Here is a 15183-nt window from a genome sequence, read left to right on the forward strand (position 1 = left end):
CAACACTGTGCCGGGACGTCATGGAATACCGCGGCTACCTACACCCCTAAACAATCCTCTAAGTCCATGCTTGAAGAAAAAAAAACACCTTATATTAACACCCCGGCGTTAACTTTCGAATGATTACTTAAATAATGGAGAAGCACCAACTTTATGCCTGACTTGCCATTACGGACGCTGCTTGCAGCTCGGAGGACGGATAGCACGTTCCCAAAAATTCGTTAGGCAAACAACCGGAAAATGATAATGAACCGTGGTAAATAACTACAGTCTCGTCTGCTGGGCCCCTACATTACATACCTTGATCGCTTTGTATTTCCGCTTGGTGGCGGTGTTTAGATCCTCGTGCACCTTGTCTAGCAACCAGAAGAGGAACTCCTGCGCATCATGTTGCGTCGAGCTCCGAAATTGACTTCCGTATCGGTCAACCACGGCCTACAATTCAAACAGAAAGTTAGTTTAAAATCTTCCATCAAAATGTATACTTTTAATACCTTAAAACTAGAACTATATTCGGGGGCATCCTTGCACGTCCAGAGAGATTTTAGCACCAGCGCCAACTGTTCCGTCAGCTCACCCTTGGTTCCAAACTTTTTCGCATTGATCTTGTTACGTCGTTTTAGATCCGCCTGTGAAAAAGAAGAGAAACAAATCAATACCAACTTGACTATGAACAACGCAAAACAAACCTTGTATTGATCTAGAACGAAGTACTCAGCCAGGATGTCGGTATGGCTGAGGCACTGGAGGACGGCATTCATGAAACAGGTGTTGCCGTGGTTCCGCAGGCCGATCACACCCGGTACCGTGTCCGGTGGCCAAACGAACCCATTGGCCGGCGGTGGCGGTGGAACACGATCAGCGCCCTTTTGGTTGCCCTGGATTTTAGAACGAGGGAGAAAGTTAGATTGATGTTAGTGGGGTCACAACAACTCTATGTAATGCTTGCTCCCGTATGATCAAAGATAAGGGTGGGGTGGCAATAGTTATAGTTTGAGTGGAATGTACCAGTGCATTCCTGAGGTGTGGCACGATGGACTGAATGGTTTATATTAATATGACCGTTTTCACCCATAGATTCCTGTAGGGACTAGAAGAATGAATACCACTACACGATGTAAACGAAAGAAAAACTTAAGGCCGCACGGGACGTCATCATAATCACCCTATCCATTTCAAGAAGCAAATCTCAAGAACCACTCCAAATATCGATGCGAAAAATGTATCACTATGATTCTATATATGTAGTGCACAACCCGATACATTTTCAGCTCCATCGGTTTACTAAAACTCGAGATTTGCTTCCACAAAGTTTTGATGATAATTGTTAGAGTGAGACAAAAGACAGGGAAAATAACACGGTCTCCCGCACGCTATGTCTGAACCAGACGATTATAAGAATCGAATGTACATCGGATTTTTTCTCGCTAGATATCAGTATTTGATCCATATTTTCATAATCGGAAAGTTTTAAAATATTCTATCGGTGAAATTTTTTCCATACATTTTGTATGGGCTGAAATGCGCCGAAAAACGAGGTTTTCATGGGTTTTAGTATGAAAAATAGCTGAAAAGTGTAAAAAATCAAAATTTCACCGATAGAATATTTTAAAACCTTCCGATTATGAAAATATGGATCAAATACTGATCTCTAGCGAGGAAAAATCCGATGTACATTCGATTTTTATAATCGTCTGGTTTAGACATAGCGTGTCCCGTGTCCCCTTAACGATCAACGCTCGGTCATCGTAATCATCGTCATCATCGAAACTTCAAAAGCAGTTTTTCTGTTCAAAACCAGAAAATATTCGATGAAAATGTGTTCACTGTGTTTCGGTTGGTGAACAGAATACAGTGATCACATTTTCCTGTAGAATTTCTTGATTTTGAACGAAAAACTGCTTTTGATAATTCCGAAATCAAAGATGGAGTTGGTGTCGTATTCATGCTGACCGGTAAACAGATGAAGTGTATCATACAGAGATATTTATTGAAAAAAAATGTATATTATATCCCTGGATGAATTCCTGTAGGTTATTTTGGAGGCATTTCTAAAAAAATATTGAACAGAATCCCTGAAGAAACCTGTTTAGAAATGGTAGGAATAATTGCTATAGTATATGATGGTGTGAAACTTCAAATAAACTTTAGCATCAATGGTGATTTTACTTGAAAAATACTCGAAAATTGGAGAATTGGGAAGAACTACAGGAGTAATTTATGGATGAAATATTGGAGCAATTTCTGGAGAACTTAATGACGAATTCATTGAGGAATTGATGGAAGGGTTTCTTATAAATTTCTGGGAATAATGTTTGGAAAAAATTGGAGCAATTTAAGAAAGCCTTCAAAGATTTTTTCCAGGTATGTGCCTAGAGAAATGTCAAGGAAACCCTTCTGAAATAAGAAAGATATTTCTAAACGAAATCCTAGAGTAACCTTTTAGATGAAACTTCTTTAAATTCTAAAGTAGCCCTTGGTGAACTCCTACAAGACCTCTTGGACTCTTGTGAAAGGTTTGGAGGATTCCATGCATAAATTTCAAGATAATTATTGAAAAAAACATGGTCGAATCTCTGGATAATATCCAGCAAGATTTTCCGAAAGAATTTTTCGAATAAATCTGTCGGAACCCCCGAAAAATCTGTGTATGATTGATCGGAGGAATAACTGGAATTAATGTAGGATCAAGAGTTTGTGCCACTTTGAAGAACCCATTTTACTTGAGAAATTACTCGAGTAAAATTAGGAAAAAATACAGGATTAACCCTTGAATAAAATGCTGGGAAATTTTCCAAAAGAACTTCATGAGGAATCTCAAACATTTGTGTAGCGTTTCCTGGCTATACGCATTTCTATGCAAACAAAACTCTGCTCAGAGGATTTGAATACGGTGGAAAAATATCTGAAAGAATTTCTGCTATAGTTTTGAAAAGAAGAAACGCTGAAGTAATGTCTGAGAGTATTGGAATCCCTAGAGGAATTCCTGGAGGGATCCTTGGAATTGTAGAAGGAAGTATCCCAAAAGGAATCTCTAGAGAAATAACTGGTAGAAATCCTGAAGCTTTTCCTAGAAATTATGCGCAAGGATTCTCTGAAAGCAGAATAAAGAACAAGTGCTTGTTCAGTATTTTTCCATTGATTCCGTAAGAAATCCATCCAGGAATTTCTCATACGTTTGTATCATTTTTTTAGCCGTGAAAATTGCAAAACAATGTTCAAAGAACCCTTCAGGAATTGCACTAGAGATTCTTACAGTGGTATTTTCAAATGATAAAACTTTTAATAATTTTTGCTTGAAACTTCCGGTAATTCTTCCAACTACATCTTTATGAATTCCTAAAGAGATCCTTCAAAGAATTCCTCAACGGATTCATTCAGAAACTACCCCTGCAAATTCTTCAGGGATTTCTACAGATATTCTTCCAAGATATCATCCATGAATTTACAAAAAAAAAAATAAACAGGTATTCATCGAAGAAACTTTGTAAGGATTCCGTCAAGATTGCTTCTAGGGATAATACAAGATTTTCTTCAAAGGACTTCATAACAAATTTTGCCAGCATTTCCCTCTGAAATTTCTGAATATACAGTCGAAGCGCGTTATAACGACATCGCAAGGGACCGTCGCAATAGAGAAAAGTCACTATAGAGAATAGATATAGCATTGAAATATTTTTCATGGGACCGAAAAATGTCGCTATAGAGAGCTTTTGTCGTTATAAAAGTTGTCGTTATAACGAGCTTCGACTGTAACTTGAGAGTCTGAAGATTTTCTGAAGAATTATTTAGGAATTCCTTTCTGAATAATTATTGAGAAATTTCTTCAACTATTAGTTCATGGACTTATCCATGAATTCTTCTTGGCTATTTGAGAGATCCTGTCTGGAACTCCTAAAACAATCGGTTCTACTCCTGAACCGATCTATTTTCCACATTACAGGTATTCTTCTTGAAAATTTAAGAAAACATTGCAGGAATTCATAAAAGAATTGGTTTAGAAGTACATATCAGCAAATTTTCTAAAGGGAACCCTCCCAGTTTTGCGATGGATTTCTGCCGTAATTTCTCAAATAATTTTTCCAAAGATTCTTCTAACAATGTTTTTAAATAAAAATCCTTAAGAGACCCTTTCTGGAGTTCCTTATGGGAGTTTTCTGGGAAGGATTCCTCCCAAAGATTACTTCAGGAATTCTTCTGAAGATCTCACTAAAATTATTAGGGGCCTTCCTTAGCCGAGTGGTTAGAATCAGTGGCTCCAAAGCAAAGCCATGCTGAAGGTGTCTGGGTTCGAATCCTGGTCGGTCCAGGATCTTTTTGTAATGGAAATTTCCTTGACTTCCCTGGGCATAGAGTAAAATCGTACCTGCCACACGATAAACGAATACGAAAATGGCAAGTTTGGCATAGAAAGCTCTTAGTTAATAACTGTGGAAGTGCTCATAACAACACTAAGCTGAGAAGCAGGTCTGTCCCAGTGGGGACGTTAATGCCAAGAAGAAAAAGAAGATCTCATTAAAAAAATTACCATGGAATTTTTTCTGAAGTTTCTCCAGAGATAAATCTATGATTGCCTACAGGGATTCGTAAGGCAACTCCTCGTGAACTTCCATTGGAAAGTCTCCCTGCAATTATAGAAAAAAAATGTCTGAAATGTTTTCAAGAATTCATTATCTTGAAGTTATCTATCTAGATATATGCCTTGAAATGTTAGCCTTCCCAGGTAACCAATAAGCGCAGACAAACAGACGTAACACTTAGAACAAATCGCGATGGAAATCATAGTCGAGAGAACATGCACGCCCAATGCTACAATCGGTGTGTTTGGCCGATGGGCCAACATATGGCGGTAGTGTGTAAACGTCAACAAAACTATGCGAGCGCTGCGGGGTGTGGATTGATCACCTACTATAAATTCGAATCGACCGTTAAAAAGGTGGTCGATGGACAATCGCAGGGCTGGTAGCGGTCAGACAACAAAATAATAGTGACTTTAGTGACCAAAATGATCAAAAAGTGACTTCAAAACTAAAAGTATTAGCCATAAAAATGACTAGAAATAAAAATATTTTCTATCAACATATTGGACGAATTTAGAACGTAGAGAATTGCAGTTATTTGAACCATATCTTTACAGTTATCTATCCGGGCTCAGACTTGATTGCCATAAATGGTCAAAAAGAGTGCGCTTGGGAGGTTTCACTTCTCATTTTTTACTCTGTTCTCACTAACATTTTACACTCTTATTTTTACTGAAATAGACTAATTTTTAATATTTAGATTGAAAAGCTAACAATAAATGATTGAAAGTGTGCTGAAATCCAGAAACAGGCGGATTTGTATAGGAAAAAGTTGACCAAAGTCGTTGAAAAAACAGTATTAAAAGTTAATCAATGGAAACATGAATAGCTTATTTATTGGAATTTCTAATGACATTTCTGAAATGATTTCTATCACAATTAGAACTCGCTTTTGAAGTCCTAGACGTGTTTCTGACAAACCTAACCGGCTCAGGCTTATCTTTCGGAAGAGTTTTTTACGAGGTTTTACAGAAGGCAGGTTCAAAAATCCTTATATAGCCGCAGATTACTTCAGAAAGTTAACAAGTAATTTATTCAAAAAGTTTGTTAGATATTGGTTTTAGCCAATTTTTTCAAATATTTCGGCAAGAAAATTCAGCCTAAAGATGTTTCAAAAGTTATGCTAAAATCGACTACAAATCTTATGGTCTAAAAAAGTGACCAAGCACCAAAAAGTGACTCGCTACCAGCCCTGCAATCGTGAGAGTGTGAAGTCTGTTTGTCTGTGATGGAAGGATTACTCACCTCCAAACAAGAATTTTCCTAGATTTTTTAGAAACAATCTCTGATCTTTCTTCAAATTCATTCGGAGATTTTAGTACGAATTTCTTCAGATTTTGCGCAAGGGAATTTCTTGGTGGATTTCCTCAATTCCTCCGGAGGCCCATCTTGCAGTTCTTCAAATGATTATACCAGTATTTTCTTTTTCTGTGGAGTATTTTAGTAATACCTTTTACCCTCTAATACCCAACCCCGGCTTTAGACGGGGTACACTTTGGAATTTTGTGTATTTTTTCGTAGCTCGGAAATCAAAATAATTTTATTTTTGTGACAATGACTCATAACACGCATATAAGAAAAGTTTTTGATGACTTTTGAAACTTTTTTTTTGTATTTTTGAAAATTGTTTGCAAAATTGTATTCTTATTTAAACTTCAAATGCCTGGGGTTCATTGGACGTGTAATATAAAAAATCGTACCTTTTATATTTTTATACGATCAACTTATCGCAGAAGAAGAGCTTGGTGGTATTAATATAATTTCAAACCTGTTTTTCCGTTAATAACACGAAAAAAAAATCCAGAAAAAATAAAATTTATTATTTTTAAAAGTACCGTAAAAACTTGATTTTTTATTATTTCATTTTCATTTTCATTTTGCAGCGTTTGGTGGATCAATGAGAGCGCAAGTCAGTCCAAAGCCGGGGGAAGGGATAGGTAATGGCCGTAATAGTCTATGCGGACCACTTGAACACCATCGGAAAGGATAAGAAGGGTTGGGGTAGGGTATAGGGAATGGAGAAGACTTGACACAGTAATGCGATTAATGCTGCAAAATGTAAATGTGCTGAAAGCAATTTAATTTGAGTTTTGAAGTTAGATTTGACTTATTAAAATTCCAAATAGATCGGCCATTGTACAAGTAAGAAAGAATATGCTGATCGCTTTCTAGAAATTTTATAAACAACAAAATAATAACAATATGAGAGTGATGCTAAGGGCTGCTGATGGCACAATGCGACGCTTTAGGAGATTTTGATACTGATTGAACATTACTATACAGAGCGCAATTCAATCGATGGTGATAACTTTACAAACTTTATCTGTTTTTGCACTGATTGACGATGCTGATTTATATAAAAATATTTGATATTATTAGTTCATTTGTTTGTGTGATCTAAGTGTTAATAATGAAAAAAAATTACATACCCTTTATAATAATACTTCCCTGATCAGAAATATTATATTTTGAGCACCCTTTTCGAAGCTATTCTATCCAGGTATCCATGTACTGCTTTCAATCCTGAAATTATTCTTATTGTGCATGCTCATGCATTATATTAGTGATGATCATAATCATGCAACAGATAAGAAGGAGAGAAAAAGAGAATATAGGAACAGTGATTAGTAATGAGTTAATTATGTAGTTTTGTTAGAATTATAAACAATTAAACAGTAGTAATGAATAGCTTTTAAAATGACTTTGCAGCATAGCTGAGCCTTTCGGATCGTAAGACCGATGTATAAAAATAGTTTGTTTCGAAATTGTCCGCGTGGTCTTCTAGTGCCCCTATAGATAAGAATCAGTCATAGACATACATACCGAATTCTCGCCATGACCCTATGACCAACATTTGTATATGTATAGCCTTAGCTGATGTGGCTTTTCTAATAGGTAATTCTTTCACTCATTGATTGTCTTCAAAACATTGTCAAGTATAGAAAATTGATTTTATTTCATTTATTACTACATTGAAGCTACATTGTACTTATTATGTATTAGGTATTATTTTATGTTTTTATCACTATTGATATTATCAAGGCCAAAATTCCCAGTGAGTGAAGAATTTTATAGTACTAGAACACCATAGAAGATCGCTAAACATTACCTAATCACAAGGATGGAAATCTAGTGATCATGACAAAATCCATGATGCCTCGCGTTGTTCTTTATCGTGCGATCATAGCAACAACGATTAACTTTTTGTCGTCAAGTTATCACAACAAACTACGCTCCGCGAATAATGCATCATGTTGCACGTGTGCAAGCGATTAACTGTTCGCGAATAAAAGTTTAATCATTTTGAGGATTTTTCCACTTTTACTTAATGATCTACCTCCATATATGCTGTTTGTGATTCTAAAACCAATCGGACCTTGGTTGAGTGATAAATAATAGCGCGAATGCGGCATGATTCAAGTTGATCGCTACTTGTAACAATATCCGATAAACCCTTTGTCCCACGACAAACAGTGCATCTGATGCTTCATATATCGGCTCTACGCGCGCGTAATGAGGTGTTGAAATCATGCTGCTGTGAGAGTAATGGCCCTCTTAGATTATTCCAATTCTATGTTGTTGATCGCTAGAGACGATTTTTTTCCATCCTTGCCTAATCATGGAACGGCTTTTTGCTCTATTATTTTAGGTAGATGCTATTGATCTCCCTTTGCTCCTATCCGCAACCCGGTGCACGCGCCCTGTTGGTTTTCGAAAACCTCGTAGAAGATTACAAACCGTCAATGGCATTCCCAATAGGGTCCTAAAGCCCTGTCTCAATTTTAGTACCAAACGCTTAAGTTTAGGGCAGAAACACATGTTTACTCAATTTTTAATTGATTTTCATTGGTTTAAGTACAAAAAACATTTTTTTATGATTTTGTCACACCTTTTGGTTTAAACTCAAATGTTGGGTATATTTTGTTTTCCGTGTCCCTTCCGAAATGTCAGATAGGAACAACCCCAGTGTTCAAACTATATGCCCTGTGGCATTTTTGTCGAAAAAGTGAATGTCAAACAAGATCACAAGTGTCAAGGTTCATATTCGAAACCATTTTTAAAATTGAAGTTTAAAAATGTTATAGCCGTTATTTGAGCTGGAAAACTTGCTAAAGTAGTTGCAATAACATGCTCTTTCGTATTATTAAATAAAAACAAGAATTAATTAAACATTTTAGGACCCAATTACTACCCCACATTGCACATTCAAGGGTCTGATTGTGCTCCTAACCCACCCTCAGTTCGTAATCTTCTCGCCAGTTTGAAATTATATTTTCCCGAAGTGAAAGTAATTTTGATGAGTGATAGCCTAGTGCAGCCCAACTGCATAGTACAGTAGTTTAACCAGAATTTTTAGGTCAGAAGATAAAATCTAAATTTTGTAATAAAAAGGTTGCCATTGCTTTGAAATTCACCCAACATCTAATCAAAACTACTAACAACAGTGATCAATTATCAAAATTCATCGCTCCCTGGAAAATATAATCCCAAGCCCAGGGCAAAAAAAAAAAACTTGATTTTTTATTATTGCTAAAAATCAGTAGCTAGAAGAGGCTTAAAAAAAAATGAAAAATAGGATAGGGATGTTCAAAAATAAAAAATATAAAAATCAAAAACCAAAATTTGTAAATTTGCGAATAAAAATAAATCATTGCTCAAAACGTGTTTAGAACGATTTTAGATAACCAAAAATGATATTTAGATCGAAAATAAAAATTAGGGTATTTGGGACTTTTTCAGTTTAAAGTATAAAATTGCTTCACCGAGTATTGTAACACCTGTTTTCAACATTGCACCACCCCAAAAAACTCAGAATCACTTGAAATAGCAAGTAACTGTTGAAGCGATTCTTAACTTTTCAGGGGGTATTGCAATACTCGGTGAATCTCGGTCCCATACTTCAGACGGGTAGTGTAGATTCAACGACCGTAAAAAAAGAACCCACCGCATGCTAAATTCTCTTATCGCACATGACACATGGCCTTCACGAAAATTCACCCGTCGTCCGAGCGCCCATTCACACACTATTGGTATACCTAGACCTACACGCGAGCCGTTCTGGGTGCGAGTGGATTCTTTCGCCAGCATCTCCCCGAGGTGTGATTTACGATACAATAAGTCACCCGATCAACACCTCGCCCAGGCAGAAAGCCGCCCGGGGGTAGCTACTCTAAATTGGGGCTTCCTGGTGGCAGCTTTGCCACCATTGGCACACCCCTCGACCGGGGGCTCAATTGTGCCGGCTGGATGATGATGATTGGGAGCAATCAGCGAAGAAGGTCAATTATATTTCAGCAAAACGCGAGTCTAATCAACTGCTCTCCCTCGCACATACCTACGTGTGTTGGAGCGGACGTTCCCAATATGTGGTGTAGATGTAATGTAATGTAGGGTGGAAAGACAATGACGCTATTTTTGGTCACTATGGACACTTTAGTCGCAACACGCAAGAATGAGTTCATCCTCGAGGGCGCGCGCTTTGCGGTGTAGTTGAAGGCCGTATTATTTTTAATATGTGTTTGAAAAAAAGCGTAATGATTTCTACATTGTTGTTGAGTTGCAAGAATATTCTTCTTCTTTTTGACATTACGTATCGACCTTCCAAAGTTGCCATTCGTATATCGTATGGCAGGTACGATGATACTCTATGTCCAGGGAAGTCAAGGAAATTTCCATTACGAAAAGATCCTGGGCCGACCGGGAATCGAACCCAGACATCTTCAGCATGACTTTGCTTTGTAGCCGCGGACTCTAACCCAGTGTTGTGAAAAACTCAATTTCTCACAACTCACGCTTGATATTTTTCATGCGTGAGTTGTCAATCATGCAACTCAGCAGTCAAAAAATCAAGGATGAGTTGGATCACCTTTTTAACTCATTGTCTCGTATTTCCACAGTTTACCCACACACGGCAATACTTTCTTGTTAGTCTGGTAAAATTATGTTAATCCTTTCTAACGGTAACAACAACATTCGGGTTTCACGAGTTTTTGCCGGGTTTTGCGACTGAATCATTTTTTACGGTTTGAGTTGATTGAGTTGATTTTGCATCAAAATCTCAAGCATGAGATTTGCGAAGCAGATCTCTCATGAGTTTGCTCTCACGGGAGAGCGTATTGATTGAGATTTTGAGTGTGATTCTATCAACACTGCTCTAACCACTCGGCTAAGGAAGGCCCCTAGCAAGAATGTTGCACAATTTGAGTTGATTTCTCATGAGTTGGTATTATCTTACACATTGTAGCCTGATTCGAAGCGTCATTTTTTGAAGAAAGGCTTTTCTAATGATCACTTTTCAAAGTAATCTTTCAGTGAAGATTCATAGCATTAAAATTCGGATGCAATGTCAGGGAGAATTCGGCATTCAGTGTAAATTGAAGCTCTGTAAACACCATTTCTCGACGTTTCATGCAAAAATAAGGTTTTGACGAAAAAAAATGTATGGAAACTTTTTTTGCACGGCCGTGTAAAAAAAAATCCGTGCAAAAACAGAATCGGGTGTATTTGGTATTCATTTTTCTCCACGCCGGTGACGCCGCCGGCACAAAAGTGCTTTAACGCCGCCGCCGACCAAAAATATTTCGGAGCACAGGTCTAGTTGCAGCCATGTTTAGTGCATAAACGAAAGAAGACGAGACCTTCTAAGAGGTTTTTTTCCAAAAAGGATTACCACCGCTAGCTTTCGCTAACAGATCCAACGAAAAATCGAAGGCACGGGTCCAAACAAGGATCGTAAAGGGATCAATAGTAGAAAAAAGTACTGTTTTTGTAACAATGAGAAGTACTGTTTTGTTGCTTTAGGTAGTTTAAAAAACTTTCGAGCAGAAAGATTTTTTGTACACACAGCATGGGGGTACGATGCGCACTGCATTAATAGAACAGTGGGATTCCGTTTTTGGCAACAAAATCAAAATTTTCAGTTGCCAAAAACGGAACTGTGCCAAAATCGGAACCCATTTTTTAAATTTCAGGAACATAATTTGGCCGTTATTACATCATCATTAAGGATCCAAATGATGGCCAGACTTCCAAATAATTTATTTCGAAATTTATTGACTTTACATATTAATTGTGACAGACGCTCCACACGCTATTGATTGCTGAGTTAATTTAAATGATTTAAGCATACTATATTAAGACCTATATTCTAGAACTGGACAATTCCACAAAATAGTGAAAGAATACAAAAATACAATACTTTTCTTTAGAAACGTATTTACAAAAAAAGGTGTAACAAAACATAATGATTTTTCTAATTCAATGAACAAATAACATTAAATTGTGAGCTTGAGCTTGAGCTTGATTGGCCGCCCGTGGATGCACTCCAGTATCGCCAGATCAGCTGCACTTACACAAGGAATCAACCGAATGACTGCTTGGGACTAACAGGCATCCTCAGTGTACAAGTGCTGGTGATCTTCTATTTTTAGGCAACAATGGCACCTGCCACGTCAGAATGCAGACCAATGAGGGGAAGGGGGAGGAATTGATGATGCATCGAACTGACTCCCACGTAGACCGTATATTCCACTGCATCCACGTCAGTTCATGCGGGAGTGTATGGATTGGGGGAAAGGCATGGCAGAGAGGTTTGCTTTTGTGGTTAGCAGACTGCCTATGTATCAGGCGTAAGAAAGGCGTGCGCGTGGAAGTAGGAAGCGATTTCTTGTCCGTCTCTGGTTCTAGCGTTTGCTCTGAACGAATAGTTTGAGTGTGATATATTTAGAATGGAAGATAGAAGCAAGTGAGACGATATACAACTACAAAGTACGAGGAAAGGGACGGGCCTGGGATTGAACCCATGACCTTCTGCATATGAAGCAGAAGCGGTAGCCATCAGACAACCAACCCCGTCTATGAACAAATAACATTAAATTGTATCTTTTAAGTCCAAGTGTCAAATTTTATAATGACGGGGTTGGTGGTCTAATGTCTAATCGCTTCTGCTGCCAAATTTGACAATATTCGATCAATTGAAAATGACTCTTCAAAATTATGTTCTTTGCATAGTAAAACATCTTACAAAAATAATTTACTACAGTCAAAATGACATACATAATCATCAGGTGTCCGTTAAGAATCCACTGATATCCGGTAGAACTCTGAAGTAGCTCACTAGAAATCGACAGGATCTTGCCTAGAATTCAAGAGCCCAAGACCCAAAAGCTTGCTTGGAATTTTGAAGACATTGCTCAGAATTGCGCTGCGATATGCCTGAAGATTTTTAAAAGTTCACAAGTATTTCCCGGACTACCAATAGCAATCTCTATATTCCGGTGGATACTTATTCAAAAGCTTCAAAATTTTGCAAGAAATATTCAGAATATAATTATAAAATCACAGCATTTCGCTAGAAACTTACAGGACGTCTGAGATCTTACTAAGTATGTTTATTCAGGATCCCGCAAGAAATTCCTATTGTCCGATAGGAATACCCAGCGCTCAGTATTTTCTAGAAACCGCTGAAAACTCACAGAAGCTCACTATAAGAACATAGGAGCCGTGAGGATTCTCTAGAATCCAGTTAGAAAACTCTTAGACTTAGCTAAGGATCACCAGGATATCGTTAGGAACATTTTGATTCATGCGGCCCACATGCTTAATTAAAATCTTGATATGGCTCGCACTGTACTCCAGACTGCGCAACATTGGATCGTTTCTTCAAATGTCAAACATTATACAGAGTTTCTATCGTATTCATCGCAGTTCAGTTGCGACTGTGTTTGCATGTGTCATGGTGGTGAGCCATTTATTTATTTATCTAAGTATTATTAAAGTTATGAATTATATGTAGACACTTCTGAATACGAATTTGCTTGAAATACGCAATTTATTTCATGAAATTCCATAAAAAGTTAAGAGACCCGACTTTTTGCTTGGTTTGCTTCTATTGTTATGGATGGTTTTACATACGCTATGTATGTAATTCCACAATAAATGGAACAGTGAGCTTAAGAGGCGAGATGAAATATATGATAGAAATTCATAGACTTGTGCTTTGTTCAAAAGAGCTTTTCCAAATTCAAAGAAAAATGTGTATCATCTACCAACATACTTAAGTGGGCTGGTCATACAGCGTGAATGCCTGAGAAAATATATTGGAACTCTAGTTGAGATACTCATAGAGATTAATGACATTATGAAACGGCGCAAACACACGACCATTTAGAAGTAAATAGGCGCGTACAGTAATACTAGCAGTTGGTGCAATTTGGGGGAATATCAACAAAAAATAAGCTCTAGAATGCGGCAAGCGTGAAGCTGACTTGCTTTTCAAATGACTAACACAAAAAACACACAGATATTTACAAAAGTTTACAAATTTTAAAGGCTTTCAAAAATGTTGCCAAAAACGGATCCATTTTGTTGCCAATCGGGGGGTGCCAAAAATGGGGGAACGCCATTTGGCATAAAGCCGTTTGGCATAAAATAATTTGGCATAATGGTCGTTTGGCATAATGGACATTTGGCATAATCATTGAAAACTGAGTTTCTATGTTTTTGGCGTTACCATTGCTAATATTCTCATATATGATATTTCCTTCTTTTAGTCATAGGCTGTTCTTTCTCATTACGTTAATAAACTAGTGGTTTGCAGCATTGTAACTACTAACATTTTCATTAACAATTTTCCCTTTTTCCTACGTTGGCGTTATGACTACTAACATTTTCATCGACGATTTTCCCTTCTTTTGATTACCAGATCTATTTTTAAGTAGCACTATTTAAATGTATATATTTTTTTCTTTTATGCCAAACGTCCATTATGCCAAATGACCATTATGCGAAATGACCATTATGCCAAACGACTTTATGCCAAATGACTTTATGCCAAACGGGGTAGCCCCGCCAAAAATGGAGCATGCCAAAAACGGAATCCCACTGTATTACAGTAAGGACCCGATTTTGTCAGCCCCTCGTTGAATTTTAGGCTGACAAAATGGGGAACCTGACAAAATCGGGTCATTTTATTTTATTCCTGTTTTTCAAATCTTGACGTGTTACATGGTTACATGGACTTTTAAGAGGGCGATGGACATGGGCGTAGCCAGTTTTTTTTTTGTCAGAGGCTCCCCCCTCCCTTATATTGGTAATATCAATTTTTAACACTTAATAAATGGCACTGCCATTGCCCCCTCTGGCTACGCTCATGCGTGCATGACATCAAACATCATCATCAATTTTAATTTAAACGTGGTAAAACATGACGATAACAATTTTTTGACAAATTTAAAATAGGCTGACAAAATCGGGTCAAAAAGCTGACAAAATCGGGGGTAGACAAAATCGGGTCAGTACTGTATTTATAATGAAACAACTACACTTTATTTCAAACTAGTGGTCCCGGCAAACTTCGTCTTGCTATCAAGTAGGCTGTTGAAAAATGACATGCAATCTCTCATACAAAACGACACATTAGTTTTCTTCCGTTTTTACTACTATTTCGAATACTTTCCCAAACTTTTTCTACACACAAACACGTCGGAGCCCTTGGCGAATGCGACAGTGAAAGAATTGTTAAAATTCGTTGAACCGTTTTCAAGCCATTTCGTGACATACAAACACCATTCCATTTTTATTTATATAGATTTATTGAAAAGAA

The 15183-nt window shown here is 37.4% G+C and overlaps 1 protein-coding gene across 1 annotated transcript in view; it reads right to left on the reverse strand.

The window, feature by feature from the left end:
• LOC5571284 (ubiquitin carboxyl-terminal hydrolase 31) overlaps positions 1-15183 on the reverse strand; it is a 31702-nt gene that overhangs the window by 14886 nt on the left and 1633 nt on the right. Inside the window, exons 2-4 of the mRNA XM_001653536.2 lie at positions 690-878; positions 495-629; positions 301-435 (exon numbers count right to left, since the gene is read on the reverse strand). Of these exons, the coding sequence (XP_001653586.2) occupies positions 301-435; positions 495-629; positions 690-878 (459 nt within the window). The remainder of the gene's footprint in view (positions 1-300; positions 436-494; positions 630-689; positions 879-15183) is intronic.

This window comes from Aedes aegypti, chromosome 2 (assembly GCF_002204515.2).
Source record: "Aedes aegypti strain LVP_AGWG chromosome 2, AaegL5.0 Primary Assembly, whole genome shotgun sequence".
Classification (NCBI taxonomy): domain Eukaryota; kingdom Metazoa; phylum Arthropoda; class Insecta; order Diptera; family Culicidae; genus Aedes; species Aedes aegypti.